The sequence below is a fragment of the Boleophthalmus pectinirostris genome, unplaced genomic scaffold (genome assembly GCF_026225935.1).
Source record: "Boleophthalmus pectinirostris isolate CB_2022bp ecotype Guang Dong unplaced genomic scaffold, ASM2622593v1 HiC_scaffold_4, whole genome shotgun sequence".
Lineage (NCBI taxonomy): Eukaryota > Metazoa > Chordata > Actinopteri > Gobiiformes > Gobiidae > Boleophthalmus > Boleophthalmus pectinirostris.
Genome location: NW_026571353.1, coordinates 11,099,540 through 11,122,023, shown reverse-complemented (window position 1 = coordinate 11,122,023; position 22,484 = coordinate 11,099,540). Strand labels below are relative to the sequence as shown.

Sequence of the window (22,484 nt, the reverse complement as noted above, 5' to 3'; positions counted from 1 at the left end):
GTTGAGCACTTTTGAGTGAGCGATGTCACACCTTTGAAGTGCTTTTTAGTCATAATAGAAATAATAGAAGTAGAAATAGTTTTATACTCTCATAATTTTAATCTGAATAGCAACTTAAGATCATGAATATTAACATTACTTTAAATTAGTTCATTCATATTGTTTTATTATTATTTTTTTTCATTAATATATTAGCTACACATGCTACTTTCTTTTATGTGTATTTAACTTACAATGTTACATTTTACATTAACAGACACAGTTCACTAAAACAGTGACGTTAGTTTGGGATTCAAGGCATGATGTAAAAATAAACTACGCTGACATTTCAGAACATTTTTAATTGAACATGTTGTATTTAGAGAAATTAGGCCAAATAACAAAATAAACTACCAAAATGAACACAATATGACTAGATTTCATGTTTTGCAACAAATGCTGATTTAATTTTACAGTGGGGGTCCTGGGTTTGTTGGTTGTAAACACATGATTTACTTTAGTCACATTAACTTTTATTAATACAAGACAGAAACACACTGGTTCAACACACATTTAAACACATCTTTTTGGTTTAGCAATAGTACTTTTCTTAACTGTTCAGGCAAGTTTAAATGGCTACACAATATTTAACACGAGCGACTGAAATAAAGATCTGCTTGAACTTTTTAAAAAATTATCTGTAAAATTGTACATATGGAAAACCGGCAGATATGCTGAAATAGAGGGGAGATTGGTCAAAATTGGATTGTTGATTGTTACCATATAACAAAAAGGCAGGTCCATATAGTAATCAACATGAATAACACTGTTGCACCAAACTAAGAATAGCAATAATAGACAAGCAAGCAGATACCACAAGGTTCATTCATTTAGTGATATTTTGGTCCATACATTATCTATCTACTAGAGACATCAAACATTAAAAAGGTCCTATATTATGCATTCTTGTGCCTTTTTCAACTACCTTTGGACACACTAGCATTGATCTTTCATGTTTTAGAACTTAAAACATTGTATTACAATTCTTTTGAATCCAACAAGTAAAAGTCATTCAGCCTTGAATTTTTACATACAAAATGCTACGCACTGAGGACGGAAGAGGTTCAAGTGAAAGTGTGTGGATTTTAAATAAAAAGGGTGGATTTCCTGGTGATTTAGCATAATATAGTACCTTTATAAGTAATTATATACAGCTACTTTCGTACCTTAAGCGCTTTGGGTTCAAGTAAAATGTAAAGGCAGCAACATCATGCCACAAGAACAGTCCATAGGAATAGCTACATAAATTTGCTTTGTAAAGCAATACTACGTATCTGTGTGTGTGTGTGTGTGTGTGGGGAGGGGTGCACATGGTGGCAGAGTAGTTAGCACTCATGCAAAGGAATGCTTGATATAAGCCTTCAACTGGATAACTAAGGAATTTCTCCCCGAAGTCCTCCCCAAGTTAATGACAGACAAAAATCAGACTAAGATGAACAGTAATAAGAAACGATTTTAGCTTCTCTACCCCAATCTGACTGTACCTAGAAATTGGGTATTTGAGTACTGTCACTAAACTTACAAGATAATGTCTTGAGTAGCAGATGCCTCACTTGACTACACCACCAACCATATAATCCAATGAAGAGGTTCAATATCATACAATTTTTATTTGATTTCATTAGCCACTATATCGATGACTTAATAATTACTAGAATAGTGATATTGTACCACTAGGATTATTTATTTTTGTATGAAATAGAATAAGACAAGGAAGGCAGCCTATAGAACTTAGTAATTCATTTGGAGTAAATATTACATCCATTATTACACCCAATGCCCCTGCTTTTTGGAATTCGAATGTCAAAGTGCAATTATCTACTTTGTATTACATCACTTTTGGATTTTAAAATTCATAAATCTTCAGTCCTTCAACTTCAAAAATGTCTCAAATTCGTCCAAAGTCAAAATCCATGCCTTCATGCAGGCTGCGCTCATTGGCATTATCAAAACTATTCTTTCCATGTATTTGTTTGAGATGTTTCCTTAGCACAGGCTTATGCGCAAACACCATTTCGCAGTAGTTGCATCGATGTGGCTTATCCCCACTGTGAAGATTCAAATGATCAAGCAACGAACACTTTTGAGTAAAAGTTTTTCCACAAATTTTACACTGAAATGGTTTGATGCCCGCGTGCACCCTCATGTGCCGATGCAGGTTGCCTTTCTGCGTAAATGTTTTTCCACAGAGCAGGCACATAAACAGCTTGTGCATTTTCAGATGGTTGGCATAGTTTTCCAGTTGCCGGAAAACCCTTGCACACTTTGGGCATTGGTGGTACCACTGTGGCGGCTTGTCATACCCTCTTTGGTGAGATTTTTCATTGGATGGGGAAGACGGAGGCGGGCTTAAAGTATAGTTTGACAAAGCAGGAGGAAGGGCGATGTCACTTCCTCTACTGTCCACTGTTGAATTGATAAGTGAATGCTGTGGCTCAGGAGATCTCATGGAAGCGACTGGACTAGATGGAAACTGACCTGTGATCGTGTTTTCCTCAATTTCAGACACAGACTCCACTTTGACTATAGCAATATCATCCTCATGTTTGGGTTGTCTGTTTAGAAATGTGGGTGGTGTTTTGGGTTCAATTATCACATCATCATCATCATCATCATCCTCTTCATCTTCAGCGTGATTCGAATCTTCATCCTCAATTTGCTGGATTAGCTGGTCCTCTTGAGCCTGCTCCCTCAAAGCGAGCGGAGGGGAGTCCTTGGTTTTGTCCCTCCTCAAATCCACTGCTAGCTGGCGTGATGTTTGAGGCTTGATAAATTTACTTAGCGCCTGCGTGCACTGCTCCACGATGTGTCCCATTTGAAGAAAGCTGGCCACTGTCAAATAATGTACCAATTCTAATTCGGGGAACTCCAACTGTCCAGTATAACAAGACAACAGCAGCTGCCTCCCCACCTCAGCTTCTTGGATCATAGATATTTGGACCTCCCTGGAGTCTTGTTGCAGGATGAATTGATCTCTCAAAAAAGAAGAACCAGCAGCAAAAACCACTTTATGTCCAGAGACGTCCAGGTGGTTAATGCGGACAGTTACGTCGCAAAATCTTCTCTGGTGGCGAAGTAGGTTCATCTTCTGCAGCATGGAGTCTCCAAACGTAGCAAACCGAAACTGCAAAATCACCTGGTTTTGGGCCATGGTGGACCGAAAGCCTGCAGTCACAATGGGCCTGTGGAGAAAGATGATATTCAGATAATATTCTCAATGTGTTCATGAAATATAAGAATAAGCAACAAAAGGAGGATGCTTAAACTGGGTCAAACATTTCATTTTTAAAATTTGTCTGGAGGAGTGTTGTATGAGTGTTTTTGTTTTTTAAAGTTAAATTTCACATGATAATCCAATTTTGATTAATTTTCAAGCTATTGTGATCTTCACTGGGTTCAACAGACATCAACACATTACCCCAGTTTTACTTCCCTTCACTCTGCCTGTGTGTTTTAGAGTCGATTTTAAGATTTTACTGATCACTTTTAAAGCTTGTTTAAGTCTTGCACCATGTTACATTTCAGAACTTTTAACCCTGCCTGAGTCCTCCCACAGCCTTAGATCCTCAGGCAGGAGCCTGTGACTGTTCCAAAGTCCAGGCTCCAGACGAAAGGTGATGGAGCCTTTTACAGTTCAGTTCAGTCTTTTCAGTATTTATTTGCCCAAAACTAATGAGTGCATCTGAGCCATAGCAATTAACAACACACACATAAGATTAACTTAAATATAGCTCATCTAAAATACAGGAACTGTAAGTCTGTCCGTATATATGAAAGCTTTTTTACATTTATTTATTTATTTATTTTTTAGCTCAGTGAACACAATACGAAATTTTAGAGCAATCTGCTAGCATAGTGGGGTTAGCTTCGAAGCTAACTATTTGTGTTGTTTAAGTTGTTTAAATAAATCTTGCTGAACTATTAAGGCCTTATAATACAGTCATACGCCGCACTTAATAATCGAGTAGTTGTAAAGCTCTAGGGTAATGCATTCCCATGTTTAGGACGTTATTTACGCCGGTGCACCCCTGCACGGTGCTTCATGCTAACATGCTACACCACGCACACGAATGCATGGCTCCAAATACTTGGTTATAACCGACCTGTAAATCAGCGGATCTTTGCTCGCTGTTTGGGTGTTTTGATGCGGTCTGACGTGAGTTGACTGCAGACACCGCTGGCCTCCGTCCCCAAAGGGAAAAACGAACAATGATGATGATCCGGATGAGAAATGTTTGAAGGGACAGCGTCGACCTGGGTGACGTCACAGAATAATAAGGTGCGGATAAAGCCAGTGTCCACTGAAAACGCCTCCCAAAGCAAAACTCCGCCCATAAGCAACATGTTCAAAATGCTCCAGAACAAGCACATGATTTTATACTTCCAAGAGCGGGCACATGGCTCTATACTTCAATGCGAAGGCACATGGCTCTCTACTTCCATGAGAGAGCACATGGATCTACACTATCTACAGTGGGTAGTGCTCGGTGTCTTGGGGGGAGTCACCGTGATTATAGTAATGGGTTTAAAGACCATGTCCCGAATGAAGATTAGGTTAACTCTGGTGAATTTTCGTTTGGATATTTTTTCTGAATGTCTCCCTAGAACAAAGGACTCCAGCCATTTTCCTCTGGTGAGCTACTTTTACAAAACGAAATTACCAGATAGTATTATAATATAAAACATAAACAATTGTCCATATTAGTGCACAAAGTTACGCATCAAAATTATACATTTACAGTGGTAATAGGCATTTAATCTCAGCTAGTTTTACTTATTCAGCACAATATATCTAATTCAGAAATACTTTGGCTCCTGAGCTACAGATTGGAGACCCCTGCCCTAGAATACATCACAATTCTGGTGATATCACAGTAACATTGTTCCTAAATTGACAAGGACAAAGCCAAAGGTGAGTTTTTTTTTTCTACACAGCTGTAAATATCTGCCTACACAAGCATTCACTGTGACATGAAATCACTTGGGCAACTGACTGATTAAATTACCGCTATATCTGGCTTTCAGATGACATCACAGCATTCTATAGGCCAATATTAATGAATACAGAAGGGGGACAGCTAAAACTAATATTGATAAAATGCAAAATTATGTTGTAATACAGTGCGTTCTTGGGGTTAGTCAGTAATAAAAATACCAGGTTCAACATTTGTGAGTTTACCTTTTGGATATTCATGGTAAAGCACAGTGTGATCAATAGGGAAATCTGGCCCTTGCCCCCATCTGAGAGTATGACATCATCACATTATAGAATCTGAAAACAACCAATAGTATGCATGACAGTGTAAACAGTAAACAGAATGAGAAATATCCTCCTTGTGATTACCTTTTGTGAGAGTATAACTGTGCTCCCCCCTGTTTATTTAAGCCTAACCTTTATTACTGATTCATTATTAAATCAAATTCAGCTTTATTAGATTTTTAAACCAATGAAGTGCAATATTAAACAAAATATGTTTAATATTTATTTACACAGTTTACAATCATTACAATATTTTTACAATCATCACAGTTTCTTGAATAACCTGGAAAAAATTGATAAAACATATATGTCACAAAATAAAGGATTTGAATTATTGCTGAAACTAAAAGCAGCCTATAAACATATTACCCAAAGTAACTGTATCCTCCTAAAAAGGCCAAAGCGATCAGTCCAACCACAGCAGCACCAGACAGAGAAGAGACTGTCAGAACATAAGAGGACCCTGTGGAGACATATAATAAATACATAACACAATGCAGTTTAAGTCAAGTAAAAGTACAAATACAGGGGCAAACAGTTACTCAAGTAAAGTAAAAGTATCACATGAAAACAATCTACTTGAGTAAAAGTATTAAAGCACCTGTTTACAAATGTACTTGAAGAGTAATAAGTAAAAGTATTTTGCTGAGATTTTTAGAACAATTTAAGGATTAAATTTTAAGTGATTCAATTGATTTCTTAATTTTTCTAGACATTTTTGTGTATTTGGTTTGCTCAAAGTTGGGACGGAAACTCAAATTAAATGTGCTGAAAAAAAACATAAAGAAAAGTACTTTTTACTTTTCAGTCCAGATCTAAAATGTAGTAGAGTAGAAAGTACAGATACACGTTCTCAAATGTAGTGAACAAAAAGTAGAAAGTATCCACTGTAAAATGTACATAAGTAAAGTACAGATACCTAAAATGTGTTTAACTATTGTACTTTTACTTTTGTACTTCGTTACCTTCCACCATTGCAGCTCAGTAACAGAAAAGAAAAAGTCCTACCTTTCACTTTTGCCCACAGAACACACAAACTTTTGGACTCCTAAAAGAGACCAAAATCCAAGTGATCTGTTAATTATTCATGATTTCATTTTATAAATGTTGTATTAACTCACTTTCCCCCACTCGCTCACAGATCGGAGGATGATGTAATAGTCCCTGCCGTTCTCCAGTGGTGTGTTCAAGAACCCTTGGTAAAAACGTCCATCCCCTACAGTAAATGACATCTCTGTGCCAATGTTTTTCATGTGGACTTCAGCAGTAATGTAGTGTGTGTGGTATTGGTCAGTGGATAATTGAGGAGAGGAGCAGTCAAACACCATAAGACCATCTACCGGAAGTACAAATATTTGGTAAATGCTGCAAAGTGAGAAAAAAAGGTAAGGTAAATGGTTAGATATATTGATGAAAGCTAGTAAAAGCAGGATCATATTTTTATTGTGCACCTTATGGGGTCAAGCGTGCTGGGAGATCTTTGCAAAGTCAACGTTGGAACTGGAGTATCAAACTCTCTGTAGTGGACCACAGGGGCTGGAGGCACTGTTCAGCAAAATTGTGAGGTTTTTAGACAGTTATCTGGTTATTTTGTATAGTGTTGATTGACAGCGCCCCAAAAATTGTAAAATATTTATTTCGTGTTGTCTATTTTGATTTCAGAAACATTGCTCTCTGTTCTTTAGTAGTATTCTTGCCATTGGTTATCATTAAACGTTCAGAATAATATTATTTTGGAAGCTATCATTTATCAGTTTACTAGTTACACAATGGTACATGTTTTACGGCATATCAAATATCATCCTGTACCAAAATTTTTCAACTTTCAATTTTCAGTTTCACTTTCAAATTTCAATTTAGGTCCAGTGTCAGTCACAATAACAAATTTTGAAGCACGTTAAATTGCTGAAGTAAATATAAATGATGAACGATAATGCTGAAACAAATTTATGCCATTAACACAAGAGTCCAAGAGCAGATTTAAACCACAAAACATATTCTAAATGTACAATATTGATTAAAAAAATATGAGCTGCAATAAATAAACAGCAAAATGAAATGCTTTAGTACTTAGTTTGCATCTATAACGAGTCATAAAAGTGATTAATTCAACCCTCTACATCTTAAATCCGATTGTGTAGCGAAAAAATACAAAAGAAAAATACAAAGAAAATGTACACCTGATACTGACCCCCAAAATATATTGTTCTGGACACAGGGTTGTTTTGTTACCAGACATAATTTGACATAAATGTAATATTGAGAATTCAGAACACATATGAGTGCTTTTTGTACCTGTTAAACTTGTATTTGTGAAGGCAGTGACAGTGAATTTGGCTGATTTGGCTGTGACTGAGATGCTGTAGTTTGTTATGGGGAGCAGGTTCAGACAGACTTTCACATGGTCGGCCTTTGAGCTTAAAATGTGCCTTCTTTTGTCCAGAAAAGATGTCTGGTAATCTCTAGATCCTGTAAATATAATCTAAAACAAGACTCATTAAGGGTTGTTCTATACTTGCCATGATAATACAACAGTGTTATTTTATACCTTGTAATCTTCTGTAGCCTCCTCGTACTTCTCCGCTTTCCAGTGAAGGCATCTCTCATTCAGAACATGGAAATGGTTGATGGGTGGCTTTATTTCTGTAAAAGTGAAAAATGATTTAGATGGACAGCAGTATTGTCTGGTAATGATGAATAGTTTTGGGAATATATCTAAAAAAAATGTATGATAAGCATTGCATTTACGATTCAGATAGTAATTTATGTTTTGATCCCTGGATTTTGTTGAAAGTGCACAATTTAAATGTCCAGGAGGGATTATATTGAGTATTGTTGGTACAGAAAACCTCTAAGAAAACCAAAGAAATGAAGAGGAGAGGTTATTTTTCTTTTTTAACTTCTTATATCATGTTTCGCTGTTGTTCACTTCGCTCGTATGTGCATTTTGAAGTTACTGAGCTATACATGCCTATGGAGAACTCACCGATGCACGTGATAGTGGCATGCCTCCACAGCCCTGTGCTACTGTCACATATGGAGGTGTTAGTGCCTCTCCAGCTGTGATAACCCGTCTCACATCTGTGAAGCACCACACTTCGGTTCTGCCAAACCACCTCTGCATGGGCAAGAGCAGGCACAGGGCCACATTTAGCTGCGAACACATAGTTACCGGTACATGGGTGTTAAAAGTAGTGCTGTCATGCGATTAAAAAAATTGAGAGATTAATTAATTATGATCTGTAATTAATTAATCTAATTAATCTCATTTTAATCTCACCTAAAAATTGCTGAGAAAAGCCTTCAATTTGAGGTATTTTCATTTAAATTCATTATTACATTATTGTGGCAGATCAAAAGACTAATATAGATTTAAAAAAGTGACTTTATAAAGTCATTTATTGTTTAACAATCTCTGTCTCTCCAATTTGGCTGTTGAGCCCAAGTCTCCATGAATAAGAAACTGTTTGTTGTAAAGTAGCAAAGACAAGGAAATCTGAACATAATAACCTTTGTCTACTTAAAGACAATAAAAAGTCCAGTCTTTCCTTAACCATGTTAAAAATATTATTGATAGAGAAATGCTTTATATATGAGATCACTGGTTTTAGTCCTGGTTTAGACCTGGTTTAGACCTGCTTTAGTCCTACTTTAGTCCTAGTTTAGTCCTGGAATGGATTAATCCTGGTCCTGGTGTTAGTTCTGGTTTAGTCCTGGTTTAGACCTGGTTTAGTCCTGGTGTTAGTTCTGGTTTAGTCCTGGTTTAGTCCTGGTTTAGTCCTGGTTTAGTCCTGGTTTAGACCTGGTTTGAGTTCTGGTTTTAGTTCTGGTTTAGTCCTGGTTTAGACCTGGTTTAGACCTGGTTTTAGTTCTGGTTTTAGTTCTGGTTTAGTTCTGGTTTAGTCCTGGTTTAGTCCTGGTTTAGACCTGGTTTAGTCCTGGTTTTAGTCTTGGTGTTAGTTCTGGTTTAGAGGCGCACAGGAGGAAGCGCGGTTTACGCCGCGTACGCGAGAAAACACGATCCACACGGCGGCGCACGGGAGCACGTCGGTGTCCGCGCAGTGTCTACGGAAGGAAACGTGGTCCGCGCGTTCTCAGGTTAATGACGATGATGAAGGTGTGTGTTTGTTTGTGTGTGTGTGTGTTTGTGGTTGTGTGTGTTTGTTTGAGAAAGTTAGAGATTAAAAATGAGATTAACGCGATTAAAAAACATAACGCGCTAAATATGACTGTAATTAATTAATCGCAATTAACGCGATAATTTGACACCCTTAGTTAAAAGACACGTTCTGTGGTCTTTCTGTTTAACATCTTTCATTGATCTGTACATTTTATCACAATTATTTTGGGTAAGAGTAAAAAATGAGTTGTTGCTTCTAAAACCAGAAGTACTGTAACCATGTTCTGTTGATCTCACTGTTGATATTGTAACAATGTGTTGTGTTGTTTACATGTATATATGTCAGACATCATTGTGATGACTCTACCTTTGCAGATGAGAGACACCTGTCCCCATTGTCCTGTTTTTGAACATGCAGACATTTCCCTCTCGGGGTAAAATCCAGAACCACATTCGTACCACACCACACTGCCCAGGTTAGTGGAGCCATCCCATCGGAGGTTAGTGTTTGGGACAGTTAGAGGCAGGCCACAACGTATCTCTGCTCACAGCAGCACAGTTAGTGCACACACAAGCATAACACAAATAACAATCACCACTTGTTACCATAATGTACTGGGCAAATGTTTTTGACCTAACAGGAATGCTATTATGGACTTTACCATTTAAAATTTACATGTAAGGTCCTCACTTGTGTGTTTAGAGCACAGTGCATTGATTCAGTGAGGTGCTACAAACTACAATTATTTGGTGTTGAAAAAAAGCAATCTGATGCTGTAGAATTGAAATCTGTATAAAGCCTTTTCCTTAATATCAAAACATTTGTTTCAATTTTAGTATAATATGCAAGCTCATGCAGTTTGTAAAACACACTTAAAGACGATTGAAACAGTTTACATTAATACAACCTTCACATATGAGTTCAATGTCCTCCCAAACTCCATTATCTTCACATACAGAGACATTTCTCACACTGTGGGCATAATACCCTTCATTGCATTCATAATAAACGACACTCCCAACACGCCCTGTGCCGTCCCATAGTGTTTTAGCAAAGGCTTTGTTCACAGGGCTCCCACAATGTATTTCTATAGAAGAAAAAAAATGTAATTTTGGACTTAATATTCTAGAAAATTGACTGCATCTGTATAGGGCCATAATCACCTTTGCAGACAACAGCAGGTTTCTCCCATTGACCATTTTCCAAGCACAAAGACACACTGTTATTCCCAAAACTTTGATAACCAATGTTACATTGATAAACAACTGAAGATCCAAAAGTGGAGTGCCCATCCCATAACATTTTTGAGTTAAGGACAAGGTGAGGCAATCCACAATTAATTTCTATATAGGCCGCAATAAAAAAAAATAAAAAATTACACACCATGCATAAAATTGAAAGCTATATTTGAAATAATTATTTGAAATAATTAGTTACCTTTACACAAGATGGTTGCTGTAGTCCAATAACCATTAATTGTACATATGGATAAATTACTGCCACTGAGGTAAAGAAATCCAGAATTGCAAAAGTAAGCAACAGTGCTCCCTGGAGTTGAGCTGCTGTTCCACATTTGGCCAGTGTGGGGCAGCAAAGGTGGCTTCCCACACAAAATCTCTGAGACAAAACAGTGTAAACAGTCATAGGTGAAAACTGTTTTTACATTTTATCTTAAATGTGTGAGCATTGCAGTAATGATAAAGTAAAATCTAAGTATTGTTCTAATTACCTTTACATGACAGAGTTGGTTGAGTCCATTTACCGTTTTCAATACAAACTGATGAATTATGACCTCCATTGTCATAAAAGCCATATTTACAATAATATTCCACAGTACTTCCTAGAGTAAATTTTCCATCCCACACATGAACTGTGTTATCAACTACAGGGAGAGTTCCACACAAAATCTCTACAGAACCAAAAACAAAATCATATGACCATTACAGAGGCACACATTTAAGACAGTCCAGTGTTTAACCAACAGCTCTGTAAAAACATTTAGTAAAAGATCTATCATACAGCTTTAAAGGGCCCATATTATGCTATTTTCTGATCCATGTTGTTTCTGGAGTTGTGTTTTGCTTCATTCATACATGTTTTACACACAAATATTAGGCCGATATGATACTTGAGCTAGTTTTAGTCCTGGTTTTTAGGTGGTACATGGTTTAAAATTGAGAAACTGTTGAGAAACTGTTTAAAATCAATATATTTTCATGGTCTACCTTGGCAAAGGACAGGTGGGACGTCCCATTGTCCAGTGGCATTACAGTAAAACACATCTCTCCTTTCTACATTTCGATATCCAAAGTCACAGCGATAAACCACCTCCGTTCCTAATTTGGAGCGACCGTCCCAGAGCATTTGTGAGTAAAGCCGAACCGGAGGCGGGCCACAGTCCACCTCTAAAGCCAAAACACAAAATCTGTCTTTAGAGCAGTTTTTTTTTTAAATAATTGAAAGGCCCATATTACGCTATTTTCTTATCTATTTTATAGTGTTTCCGCATCAGATACACACCTGGAGTTGTGTTTTTTTTCATTAACACACAAACCCTGCATATTTAGGTTGAGTTCTTCTCTCAAACAGAAAATACTCTGTTCCCCCTGGTGATGTCATGTGATAATACAGGAAGTACTAAACTGTGTTTTTTCATACACCTTCACTAAAATTATTTTGATCAATTTCAGTCCTGGAATTGCCAGTCTCTGTTGAAGAAAAGGTAAAGCTAAGTTACGTTAAGTTAAAAGTTAAGTTGAAAACTACCACTACATGACATCACAAGGTGGAACAGAGCATTTTGAGCTTTGTAAATGTAGACAGACTAATAAAGACAAATAAAGTGTTACTCAAACAAGTATGAGTGAAACAGACACAACTCCAGGTATGTTTTTGATGAGCAACATTATAACATGACTCAAAGCTCAATATTTGCGTAATATTGGACCTTTAATCAGTGGGGAAGTTAATGTTATTTACACTTTTTTTTAGAAACCAAAATGTACATCATGTGTCACAAAAGATTATACTAAATCTTTTTATGTATTAGGAGAAATAGGATAATTTGTTTACAGTGCTATTAAAGGTGCCCTATGTAACTTTTCAGGTGAAAGGTCCTTTGCCTGCTTGTCTTCACGGATGTGTTATGCTTTGCCTGGAAGGTTCTGAATGCATCTAGCTTGCATTTATTCAATTACTGGTGATTTAATAATACTTTGAATTCATTTAATTTTTCATTTTACTTAAAAAAAAAAAAGTTTCATTCATGAAAGGTTAATACAAAATAATTATGTTCATACATAAATGTGAATGAAATGGAGCAGAAAGATGTGTAGACTTGTAATATCCATTCATCCATTTTCTTTCGATTATTCGGGCCTGGGTCACGGGGGCAACAGTCTAAGCAGTTACTCCCACACTTCCTTCATCCCGAATACTTCCTCCAGCTCCTTTGGGGGAACCCTGAGGTGTTCCCAGGCAGCTGAGAGACATAGTCCCTCCAGCATGTCCTGAGTCTTCCCCGGGGCCTCCTCCCGGTGGGACAAGCCTGGAACATCTCTCGAGGGAGACGCCCAGGAGGCATCCAGAAAAGATGCCTGAGCCACCTCTGCTGGCTCGTCTCGATGTGGAGGAGCAGGGGCTCTACTCAGAGCTCCTCCCACGTGACTGAGCTCCTCACCCTATCTCGAAGGGAGCGCCCAGCCACTCTGCAGAAGAGACGCGTTTCGACAGCTTGTATCCACGGTCTTGTCTTCTTGATTATTACTTAAACCTCATGCCCATGAGCTGAAAGGCAAAGCTCTCAATTCACTGGTCAATCAACGTTCCTACCCTCACTTATGATCATGGACTTGTAATATCTGCCCCCTCAATCCTTGAATGCATTTTTACTGTCAACAGTGTGTATTCTCCTCAGATCTGTACTTTGTTGTGGTTTGCTGAGGGAGCAGCACCAGTAAAATCAATAATCATTCATCGAAGTCTGAGACCTGTAACCTATATATATAATATAATATATAATATAATATAATATATATAAGTTTGATGCCATACTGTTGAACACTTCAGGTAAAACAATAACATAGCTCCTTGGAGACAAGCTAACACAGTTTCACAGTACACCTTTAATGTTGCTCAAAGTGTTATTAAGGGCTGGAAAACACAGATGAAATTGTAGTTTTGTCCTCTTGAAAACAGCTTTTGTGTTGTTAGTTAGAAGCACTGAAACCAACAAAAGCTGCTGTAACAAAAGACTTCAAGGTCAAAGCCTCATGTGCTCTTGTTGTTACCTTCACAGTCTATTGAGGGCGCTGTCCACCTTCCACTGGCCTCACACACAGAAGCGTTGTCCCCTCTTCTCCAAATGAAACCCTGGTCACATTTAAACTTGGCTACACCTCCGAAAGTGTGTTTAGTGACTGACACCAACACAGCATCCCCAGGTAAAAGAGGTGCTCCGCAATCAACAACTAGAAAAATGCACAAGCTTTGTAAATACAGCAGTTCAGAAGCAGTGGTGGAAGAAGTTCTGCATTTGGTTACTTAAGTAAAAGTACAGATAAAAAGCTAAAAAGTTACTCAAGTAAAAGTATCATGAAAAAATCTGCTTAAGTAAAAGTATTAACTTACCTGTTTGAAGATGTACTTAAGGAGTAAAAAGTAAAAGCATTTTGCAGAGATTTTTAGAACAATTAAAGGATGAAATGTAGTGATTAAAAAAAAAAAAAAAAGAGTAGATTTAAAGTGATTCAGTTGATTTCTGTGATTTTTGTGTTTTTTAGCTTGATGAAAGTCAAATTCTCAAAAACTCAAATTAAATGTGCTAAAATGTGCACTTTTTTTTACTAGAAAAGTACTTTTTACTTTGCAGTCCAGATCTAAAATGTAGTAGAGTAAAAGTAAAAAGTATCCACTAAGTAAGTAAAGTACAGATACCTAAAATGTGTACTTAATTATTATACTTTTACTTTTGTACTTCTTTACCTTCCACCACTGTTCAGATGTAATATAATATACCCAAAAGTGACAAACATGCAAAGAACAGTGAATTGTTAAAGGTGCATTAAGTAAGATAGATGACTTTTGTATTTCTTCCATCCCAAATGTGGAGTACTGAATGGATTTATAGAGTATAGTAGCTTCTAAAATGCCAGATACCTTTGCATGTAGCTTTGTCTTTATGTGGGTGAAATGGCTCTGCTCCCCCATGGACTTTGTATCCGATTTGACAGCGACAGTCAAATCTCCCCTCCAGGTTCTTACAAACGGCTCCCTCTCCACATATTCCAGAAATCTGGCACTCATCAATATCTAGAAAAGAACAAACACATAAATGATTTCATAAAGTACTGACTCTGTTTAAAGCTCACACAAGTCTGGAGAGTGAGTGAATTATCTGTGTGTGAAAATGTTAAGTGACTATCAGCACCTGGTAAAGTGCAATATAATGCATTATTATCTAGGCCTATTAAAAGTGACTTAATTTGTGATTTTAATTTGTTTAATTTAACCCAGATTTAATTCCAGTCAAAGTTTGGACATACCCTTTCATTCATTGTTTGTTTTTTTTACTTTTCTGTGCACTACTGTCTACATTTTAGATACATACAGAAGATATCAAATATATGATATATGTACGTATAGCAAAGAAAAAAATGTTAAGTAATTCAGTTACATATTTTTCTTTGTACATTTTATATTGAAATTCCTCAAAGTATCCACCCTTTGCTTTGTCAACAATGATCAAAATCAAATACAATTTTTTTTATAGAGCAAAGAATGCAAAGTGTGCAAAGTAGTGATAAAGCAAAGGGTCCCTACTTTTTCTAAAAATCTAAAATAAATACAAAACTCAAAACATGTTTATTTACTACATACAGTGTGTGTTCATGCATAGTTTTGATGCGTTTGGTGAGCATCTATGTGAATAGTAATGGAAATAAGAATGAACATTAAATGGAAAAGTGTTTCCAAACTTTTGACTGGTAGTCTAACCAGATTAACCAGTTGCATGTTATTGTCTAGAGTTGTGCTAAAATATTGAAAACGCGATATATTCTTAAGTTACTCATACAGTAACTTCAGTACTGTTACGGCTCACGGCCTGTCTCCAGCTCCGCATCGCCTGGCGCTCCCCGTTTGTATTACCGCTTGTATCTTACGTATTTGCATGTCCTATGTGGTGCCTGATGTCTGAGTGGTGGGCCGTGGTTCCGATGCTGGGGGCTGGCTCCGACACCCCTTGTGCTGTGGTTGGAGGATCAATCACCTCAGCCAATAAAAGTGCTGTGCGCCTGTCCCTCTGGGCGGCTGGATGGCAGTTTCAGTTCGCCCCTCACATCTGTAGACGTTCGCTCTTTGATATTGTAAATTGTGTTTGTTACTATAATTTTTAGTTTTGCCAGTTTGGCTCGGCCCTTGGGCAGTGTTTTTTGTTGCTGTTAAATACCTTAGTTTATGAGTGGTTTAGTAACTTTGCGGAATTCTGAATTATCAAATGTGAAACGTTTATTTTTTTTGTTATTGTACTTACCTACACCACTAAAACCCATTTACTTTACATCATATCTGGTTTGTGTTACTTTCCTTTGTCCCTAGCACTGGGTTGTAACAGTACTGTACTTCAGTACAAATATCGCAGACTGCAATATCTGTAATGTATAATAATTTATATTGAGGAAATATTTTTATTAATCGGTCTTTGTGTAAATGAATGTGATTTCTATCTGAGACCAGACCTCCTCAGGAAAATATTGATTATGATTGATTACATTAAAATAGTGATAGTTTATCTTTAGAAACACATTTGGTCTTGTAACTAAAACTCCTTTGGTTTGGCAGTTAAGGACAGTGTTAGAAAGACCGTTCAATGTAAATACTTCTGTTCTCTTTTGTTTTCCAAATATGTGAATATAGATGCAAATCAGATCAAGCACATCTGACCACACCTCAGTAGGAGTCGTCACTTTTTCATTTTGAAATGTATGTCCTCTGGTCATCTCAGGCTATAAAAACTTGGTGCTGTGTAACATACGGGGGCAAGATGTGGTTGGGACATACTGCTGCTTAAGAGAGGCTGTTGGGCTCTGGTTCATATCTGCTGTAACAAGAATAAACCTTGGTCTATATTCCAAAAACTCATCGGGCTTTGCAAATGGATTAATTATTTATCATCAAGAGATATATTATTTTTTTCCACAACAGTAGCTTTGTATTTCTATATAAATACTGAGAGCTCAGATGTTCTGGGAGTGACTTGGTGGGGGACTAGAGAGAGGAGACTCGTGAGAGGCTGTTAGTCTGTGGCCAGGTCAGACCTAGGCCTGGTCCATATCTGCTGTAACAAACAATAAACCTTTTTTCTGTATTCCAAAAACTCACCGGGCTTCACAAATGGATTATTATTTATCAAGAGAAATGTATATAATTTTTCCATAACAGTACATTTCACTGTTTCGATTATAATTTTGATTAATTTGATTGAAATACATTCAATTTTAAAGATTTTATATGCGTGACGTTACCAGTGATTCCTTCCCCTATCATTTTTATGTCACTATACTGGCTTTGAAATAATTTTACTAGCCCCTAAACTAAAGCATAGTAGAAATGTAATCCTGAAATTGACTCATGCTATTTTTATGTCAGAGTATAAAAGTCAGTTTGTCACTCACCCTGACAGTTGGTTCCATCGTTTGGGATGAAGGTGGCCATGTTGTTGGAGGGCCTGTATCCGACCAGACAGGTGCAATAGTAACTCCCGTACGTGTTGTGGCAGGTTGTGTGCTGCCCGCAAATCTTCACCGAGCCTATCTGACATTCGTCTTTGTCTAAAAAAAGAGAAAAAAAATATTATTCAGTGATTTTGAGTTTACTACATTGTATGCCGCTGAATTGCCCCTTGATTAAATGTTATTAAAGTAGATGAAAAAAGCATTTTGAGTAGTCATGCAGGTCCAGAAGTTTTGAAGGAGACATAGTGAATTGCTAGGTTTCAGTTGACATAACAACAATCTTCAGCCCTAATATCTAAAGGGTTCATATTACGCTCTTTTCTGATCTATTTCATAATAATGTTGTTTCCATATCACAAACATATCTGGAGTTGTGTTTTGTTTCATTCACACAAGCCATTCATGTTTAGGCTGAGTTCTTCTCTCAAACAGAAAACCTTGTAATGTCATATGGTTATACAGGAAGAGCTCCACCGTGTTTTTAAACTCCATACACTTTCACGAGAATCATCTGGATCATTTGAGCCCTGGAATTGCCAATCTCTACTGAACAAAAGGTAAAAGACAGCTGTTAACTACCACTCTATGACATCACAAGGTAGAACAGAGCATTTTGAGCTTTGGAGATGTAGACAGACTAATAATAAAGGGTTACAGAAATGTGTGAATGAAACAAGACACTACTCCTGTATGATTTTGATGAGGTAACATTCAAACATGGCTTAAAGCTCACAAGAGTATAATATAGAATCTTTAAAGTAGATGTAGGCAGCTAAAAATCATATTGTTAAAATGGAGACTCTTTTTTGCAATACAATGAGTTTTTTAGTCTTGGATCAACATTTGTGAATTTACTTTTTGGATATTTCTTGGAATTATAGTAAGGAAAATGCCCCATCTGTGACATTCTAGTCTATGAAAACCACCAGTTGCGACGAAGATAATAAGAAAAGACGCAGAGTGTGGTGTGGATGTAATCTACAGATTCAGTAATAACAAAGAAAAAGAACAGGATTTGTGAAAGCTGGCTTGAGACTGAACATGAGCTGAAGGCAACTAGGCCCGATAAGAGCATGTTGTTTGAAAAAAAAAAAAGTCATTTGAAAATGGGCTGCTATTGGGCGTTTTTGAAGCAGCGTTGATGAAAACAGAGCACTGACCTGAAACAGTGCTGATACAGAGGGGAGCAGTGAGGCTGAACCAGGTCGCAATCGGAAAAACTAACAGCACGAGCTCAAAGACACTAAAATGCTTCAACTGCACATCCAAATGCACTGTGGTCATTTTCTGCAGTACTCTGAACGTTTTACAATTATTGCTGATTTATTAAACAACAAGGTCATATCTAATGCAGCGTAAAAGTTCATATGAAAGGTTTTCACGTTTTTCTAAATATTACTTGGTTTGGTGGGATAGATCCTGATGAGATATTTATCATAATTTTACATCTGTTGAGAGGCAGTTTGTGGGAAAAAAAAAAAAAAGTTGAAAAGAAAAGCACAAAAAATTTAATACCTTTAACTATGTCATCAACACTTAGCCTGATTCATCAGCCGATTTCACTTCGTAGAAACCATCTGACCTCGCAGTGTTAGAATTTGTTCTCACAGTGGGAGGCGGGTACTTTTTTATTTAACCAATCGCTGCTATTTGGTCGTGACGTATGTAATGCGTCGCTAACGGGGCTAACTGATATATTAAGCTTTTTCCAAACCCCGTAGGAAGAAGGGCAATAACGTCTTTCCCCTTGATAAAATTCACCAAACATCTCAGGAATCATTGACAACACAGAATATATGGCTTTTTGCTGATTGGCTGGTGCCTGAACTCGCACTTCCAGGGTTTTTGCAAACTGTCTAGTATATTTTGATTCCTGACCTAGTCACTGGAGAGAAATGAAATTGAGTAGGAGGCACTAGGTGGCACCAGCCTGGCTAATCAACACCAAAATGCAGGGACAGTTTACACACAATTGAAACATTCTGTGGCAGTTTTACATTTAACAAAATAAAGGTGTTTATTTTATTTGGTCTAATTTTAATTATTGTGTGTTTAGCTTGTTTACAGTATGGTTGTAGAATTACCTCTATGTTTGTCATATCTGCTGCCAGTGTCCAGCCAGGAATTATAATTATAAACTTCACCAAAGACAAATATGAAGACTTTAGCTGCGTTTTAGTGAAATTTGTATTCTAACCTGTCATATGCACTTAAATGTACACAACCAAATTGATCTGTTTGACTTAAAAGGACAGCTCAGAATTTTGGACAGAGGGCCTCATTTCCTAGTTAGTCAGAATGTTGGAGACATGTGGAGATACTTTTTAAAATATTCCCTGTCTTACCCACTCCACAAAGCACTCGAAGCAAATCTTTTGTTACGCCAGACTGTTGATGTGAATGTCTGTGTTGATAAAATCATTTTAGAAGTAAAACCAACCTTGCATTTGAAGGATTTATGTCTGAGCAGCAGCAGTGAGTTGTACTTCCTGATAGAAAGCTTGGCAGCGGCGGACTGATATATGAGAAAATAGTCCCTCAACATGCGACAATTCATGTGATGCAAGGTTAGTTTTATTTCAAACTATCTATCAACATTCACATCAACAGTCTGGTGTAATAATAGTTTTGCTTCAGGTGTTTTGTGGAGTGGGTAGGACTGTTTTTAGTGGCAGGATAACTATGGCTGTTGACATGCACTAGCCTAGCACCAGCGACCTCTGCAAATACAAGGACTGGATGGAATATTTTAAAAAGTGTCTCCACACCTCTCCAACACTCTGGTTAACTAGGAAATGAGGCCCTATGTCCAAAATTCCAAACTGTCCCTTTAACTCATAACACATTTATAATAAGCTTTCTCTCTGATTCCCTCAAGCTCTGCCCCAAAACTAAAACATGACCTCAATCATCTCATCATTATAATGTTTCTTGTAATATGTATCTGCATTTTTACCTTGACAGAACGTGCGCCCGTTGCCTACAAAGCCGTATTTGCAGTTGCAGACTTTGCCCGATCCGTCCAATTTGTCGTCACACGTGGCGTTGGCGTGACATGAGGAGCACACGTCCAGACCAGCCGTCTGCATCACTGAAACATATGGTTTGATTTTAATACATATACTTTTACATTACTCATACTGAATTAAAACCTTCTGTATTAGTTTGCTTTTAGCTTATGACTTTGACCCATCCATTAAAGGTGCACTGTGTATCATTCGTGTTGGGGGTCCATCACCTTCTTCTTTCCATGGATTAAACAACTCTACTTTATCTTTATTCAATTACAGGTGGTTGTATTGCTCAAAAATTCTTAGAAAAACAGGCATTCTGACTGTGAGCAGGGTTGCCTCTCCACAGATCTGTAATTTTGTCATTTGTCATTACATTGCACTAGGTAAGAAGTGAAAGTTAAATAATATCAATGAAATATCAATCTTACCTGCGATTACAAAAAGCAGAAATACCACAGTTCCAGTTTTGGCTTTCATATTTGGGTCTCTCGCTCCACAGAGTTCTAACTTCAGCGAACCTCCTCTGCTCCTCCAGCTCTGCTTCCTCTCTCCTCTTTCTGTCCCATGTTGTTTGATGCAGGATTCGGGACTGTGCTTTTTTTTCTCAATGGCTGCAGTTGTAGTAGTGCTAGTAATAGTGGTATCCGGTGGTTTCTGTGGGTTTCTGCATTGACACATTCAGTTATACGTCATGCATTGAACTGCAGATAGCAAGAGCTGTGGCCACTGATAAAAGCTATATTTGGCCTACTGACCCCCCTCTCTGTCAAAGAGGAACATGCATCTACAGCTGACACAGTGACGCACACACTAAATGATTACAGCTTCATTCATCTATAATTGACTTCAGACATGACAGTGACCAAAGCCATTATGTTTTCTGCTTTGTGTTTTATTGCCCAATTAATCCCAAGACACAGAGAATCAGCGCCTTGTCAGTTAACAGGAAATATCTAATCTAAGAACAAGCTACTTGTATATGTATAAAACAATCCTGTTCAGTGTATAAAATTGCCCTATAAACACTTTGCCACTAATGGTCTGATGATATTGGCAGCATATAGCTAAACTAAGAATGGCTGACCCCTGTGGCCTCTGTAGGTTTTGAGTGCAGGGCCCGGCAGTTGTTCAGTGGGACAGAGATAAGAGTTTATCTTCAGGTCCAGAGGGGGCTCACTGTCACTCATTAACAACTAGCATCACACTGTTAGCATGCTGAGGCCAAATCTCCCTGTGTGGCCAAACCTCCTTGTCAAACTTGATCTGGCCAGATCTCAGAAGCTAAGTAAGGCTCAGCCTGGTTAGTACTTGGATGGACCACTGTGAAAATCAGGTGCCACAGTTGTGTCCTTAGGCAAGAAACTTCTCCCACATTGCCTAGTTTTAAAGTGGTGTGTGTGTGTGTGTGTGTGTGTGTGTGTGTGTGTGTGTGTGTGTGTGTGTGGTAGGCCATTGGTGCAGATTGGCAGCCTGGCTTCTGTCAGTCTGCACCAGAGCAGCCGTGGCTACAATAGTAGCCCAATGAGGTTCATTTGGTCTTCAGATAATTTATGTTATTAGGTTCTTTTTTAGACTAAGAGTTTGTTTTTATACCTGACAGTTTGGACTGCTCACTAATGCTCTTCCTCAGAGAGGTCATGTGATGTTTCTGTGATGTGTCTTCCTACCTGTGGAGGCAGGATGACAGCACCATCTGCAGTCCAACAACTTCCTCAGGACAGTATCCCACGTGTGTAAGAGTAAAAAAGCCCCCTCGTCCCAGTTTATAGTCCCGTGGGCATGTTTCCGTATTTCGATTGTCTCTTTAATCCAGGGACGATGTTTGTTTTCCTCTGTTCCAATGATGTTTGCTCTGTCCCAGACCAGAATGTGCTTCTCTCTTTTACAGTTAGAAACGGCCGATATGAGTTTTTCCTGTTCTGCTTTGTGTTTTATTGCTCAAGTGCACCGCCTGTTTCCTTCTCACATTCTGTTCTATGTTCCTTTTTTCGTGTACTGAACACCCTCCCTGTTTTGTTGCAGGACATGCAGGATATTTCGTATATGACATTACATTTATACTCCGGTTCTGCTTTGTCTTTTGGGTGGACGAGTAATACAACAGTAGTAGCTTACCAAGACCAAGTGCGCCTCTGGAAATGCTCTAAATAAGACTAATGCATTATTAAAATGAAAATATATTATATTATTATTTTTTTAAACAGACAAGTAACTAATCAATACAGCTATATACAGTCTTTAACTAACTTATATCTTAATGTTATTTGTAATTATGAGCTAAAACAGTCACTCACTTAAATGCAAAAAAGGTCATTAC

At 37.6% G+C, this 22,484-nt stretch overlaps 2 protein-coding genes and 1 long non-coding RNA gene across 9 annotated transcripts; 1 reads left to right on the top strand and 2 right to left on the bottom strand.

Moving 5' to 3' along the window:
- Window positions 1-373: 373 nt before the first annotated feature.
- On the bottom strand, window positions 374-4,473 carry zbtb26 (zinc finger and BTB domain containing 26). The gene is made up of 2 exons (XM_020928368.2): window positions 4,143-4,473; window positions 374-3,221 (listed from the first exon to the last, which is right to left on the bottom strand). The coding sequence occupies exon 2, from the start codon at window positions 3,188-3,190 to the stop codon at window positions 1,928-1,930; it is 1,263 nt and encodes a 420-aa protein (XP_020784027.1). The 5' UTR covers window positions 3,191-3,221; window positions 4,143-4,473; the 3' UTR covers window positions 374-1,927.
- On the top strand, window positions 4,411-6,553 carry LOC129411232 (uncharacterized). Its single transcript, XR_008633211.1, has 3 exons — window positions 4,411-4,672; window positions 4,866-4,951; window positions 6,441-6,553. It is a non-coding gene; the product is annotated as an uncharacterized LOC129411232 (long non-coding RNA).
- Window positions 5,500-22,081, bottom strand: susd1 (sushi domain containing 1). Of its 7 annotated transcripts, none has more exons than XM_055161408.1 (20): window positions 21,761-22,081; window positions 20,596-20,831; window positions 20,110-20,244; window positions 17,094-17,249; window positions 14,578-14,730; window positions 13,710-13,889; window positions 11,646-11,825; window positions 11,150-11,329; window positions 10,858-11,037; window positions 10,584-10,763; window positions 10,328-10,507; window positions 9,787-9,960; window positions 8,286-8,453; window positions 7,848-7,942; window positions 7,595-7,781; window positions 6,751-6,844; window positions 6,421-6,664; window positions 6,308-6,347; window positions 5,669-5,762; window positions 5,500-5,582 (listed from the first exon to the last, which is right to left on the bottom strand). In XM_055161408.1, exons 2-20 carry the CDS (start codon window positions 20,642-20,644, stop codon window positions 5,564-5,566), a joined length of 2,688 nt encoding a protein of 895 aa, XP_055017383.1. In that variant the 5' UTR covers window positions 20,645-20,831; window positions 21,761-22,081; the 3' UTR covers window positions 5,500-5,563. The 7 variants fall into 7 exon arrangements, with proteins under 7 accessions (XP_055017383.1, XP_055017379.1, XP_055017380.1 ...); XM_055161404.1 differs by having other exon boundaries at window positions 21,835-22,081; XM_055161405.1 differs by having other exon boundaries at window positions 8,286-8,417; window positions 21,835-22,081.
- Between the last annotated feature and the right edge of the window lie 403 nt (window positions 22,082-22,484).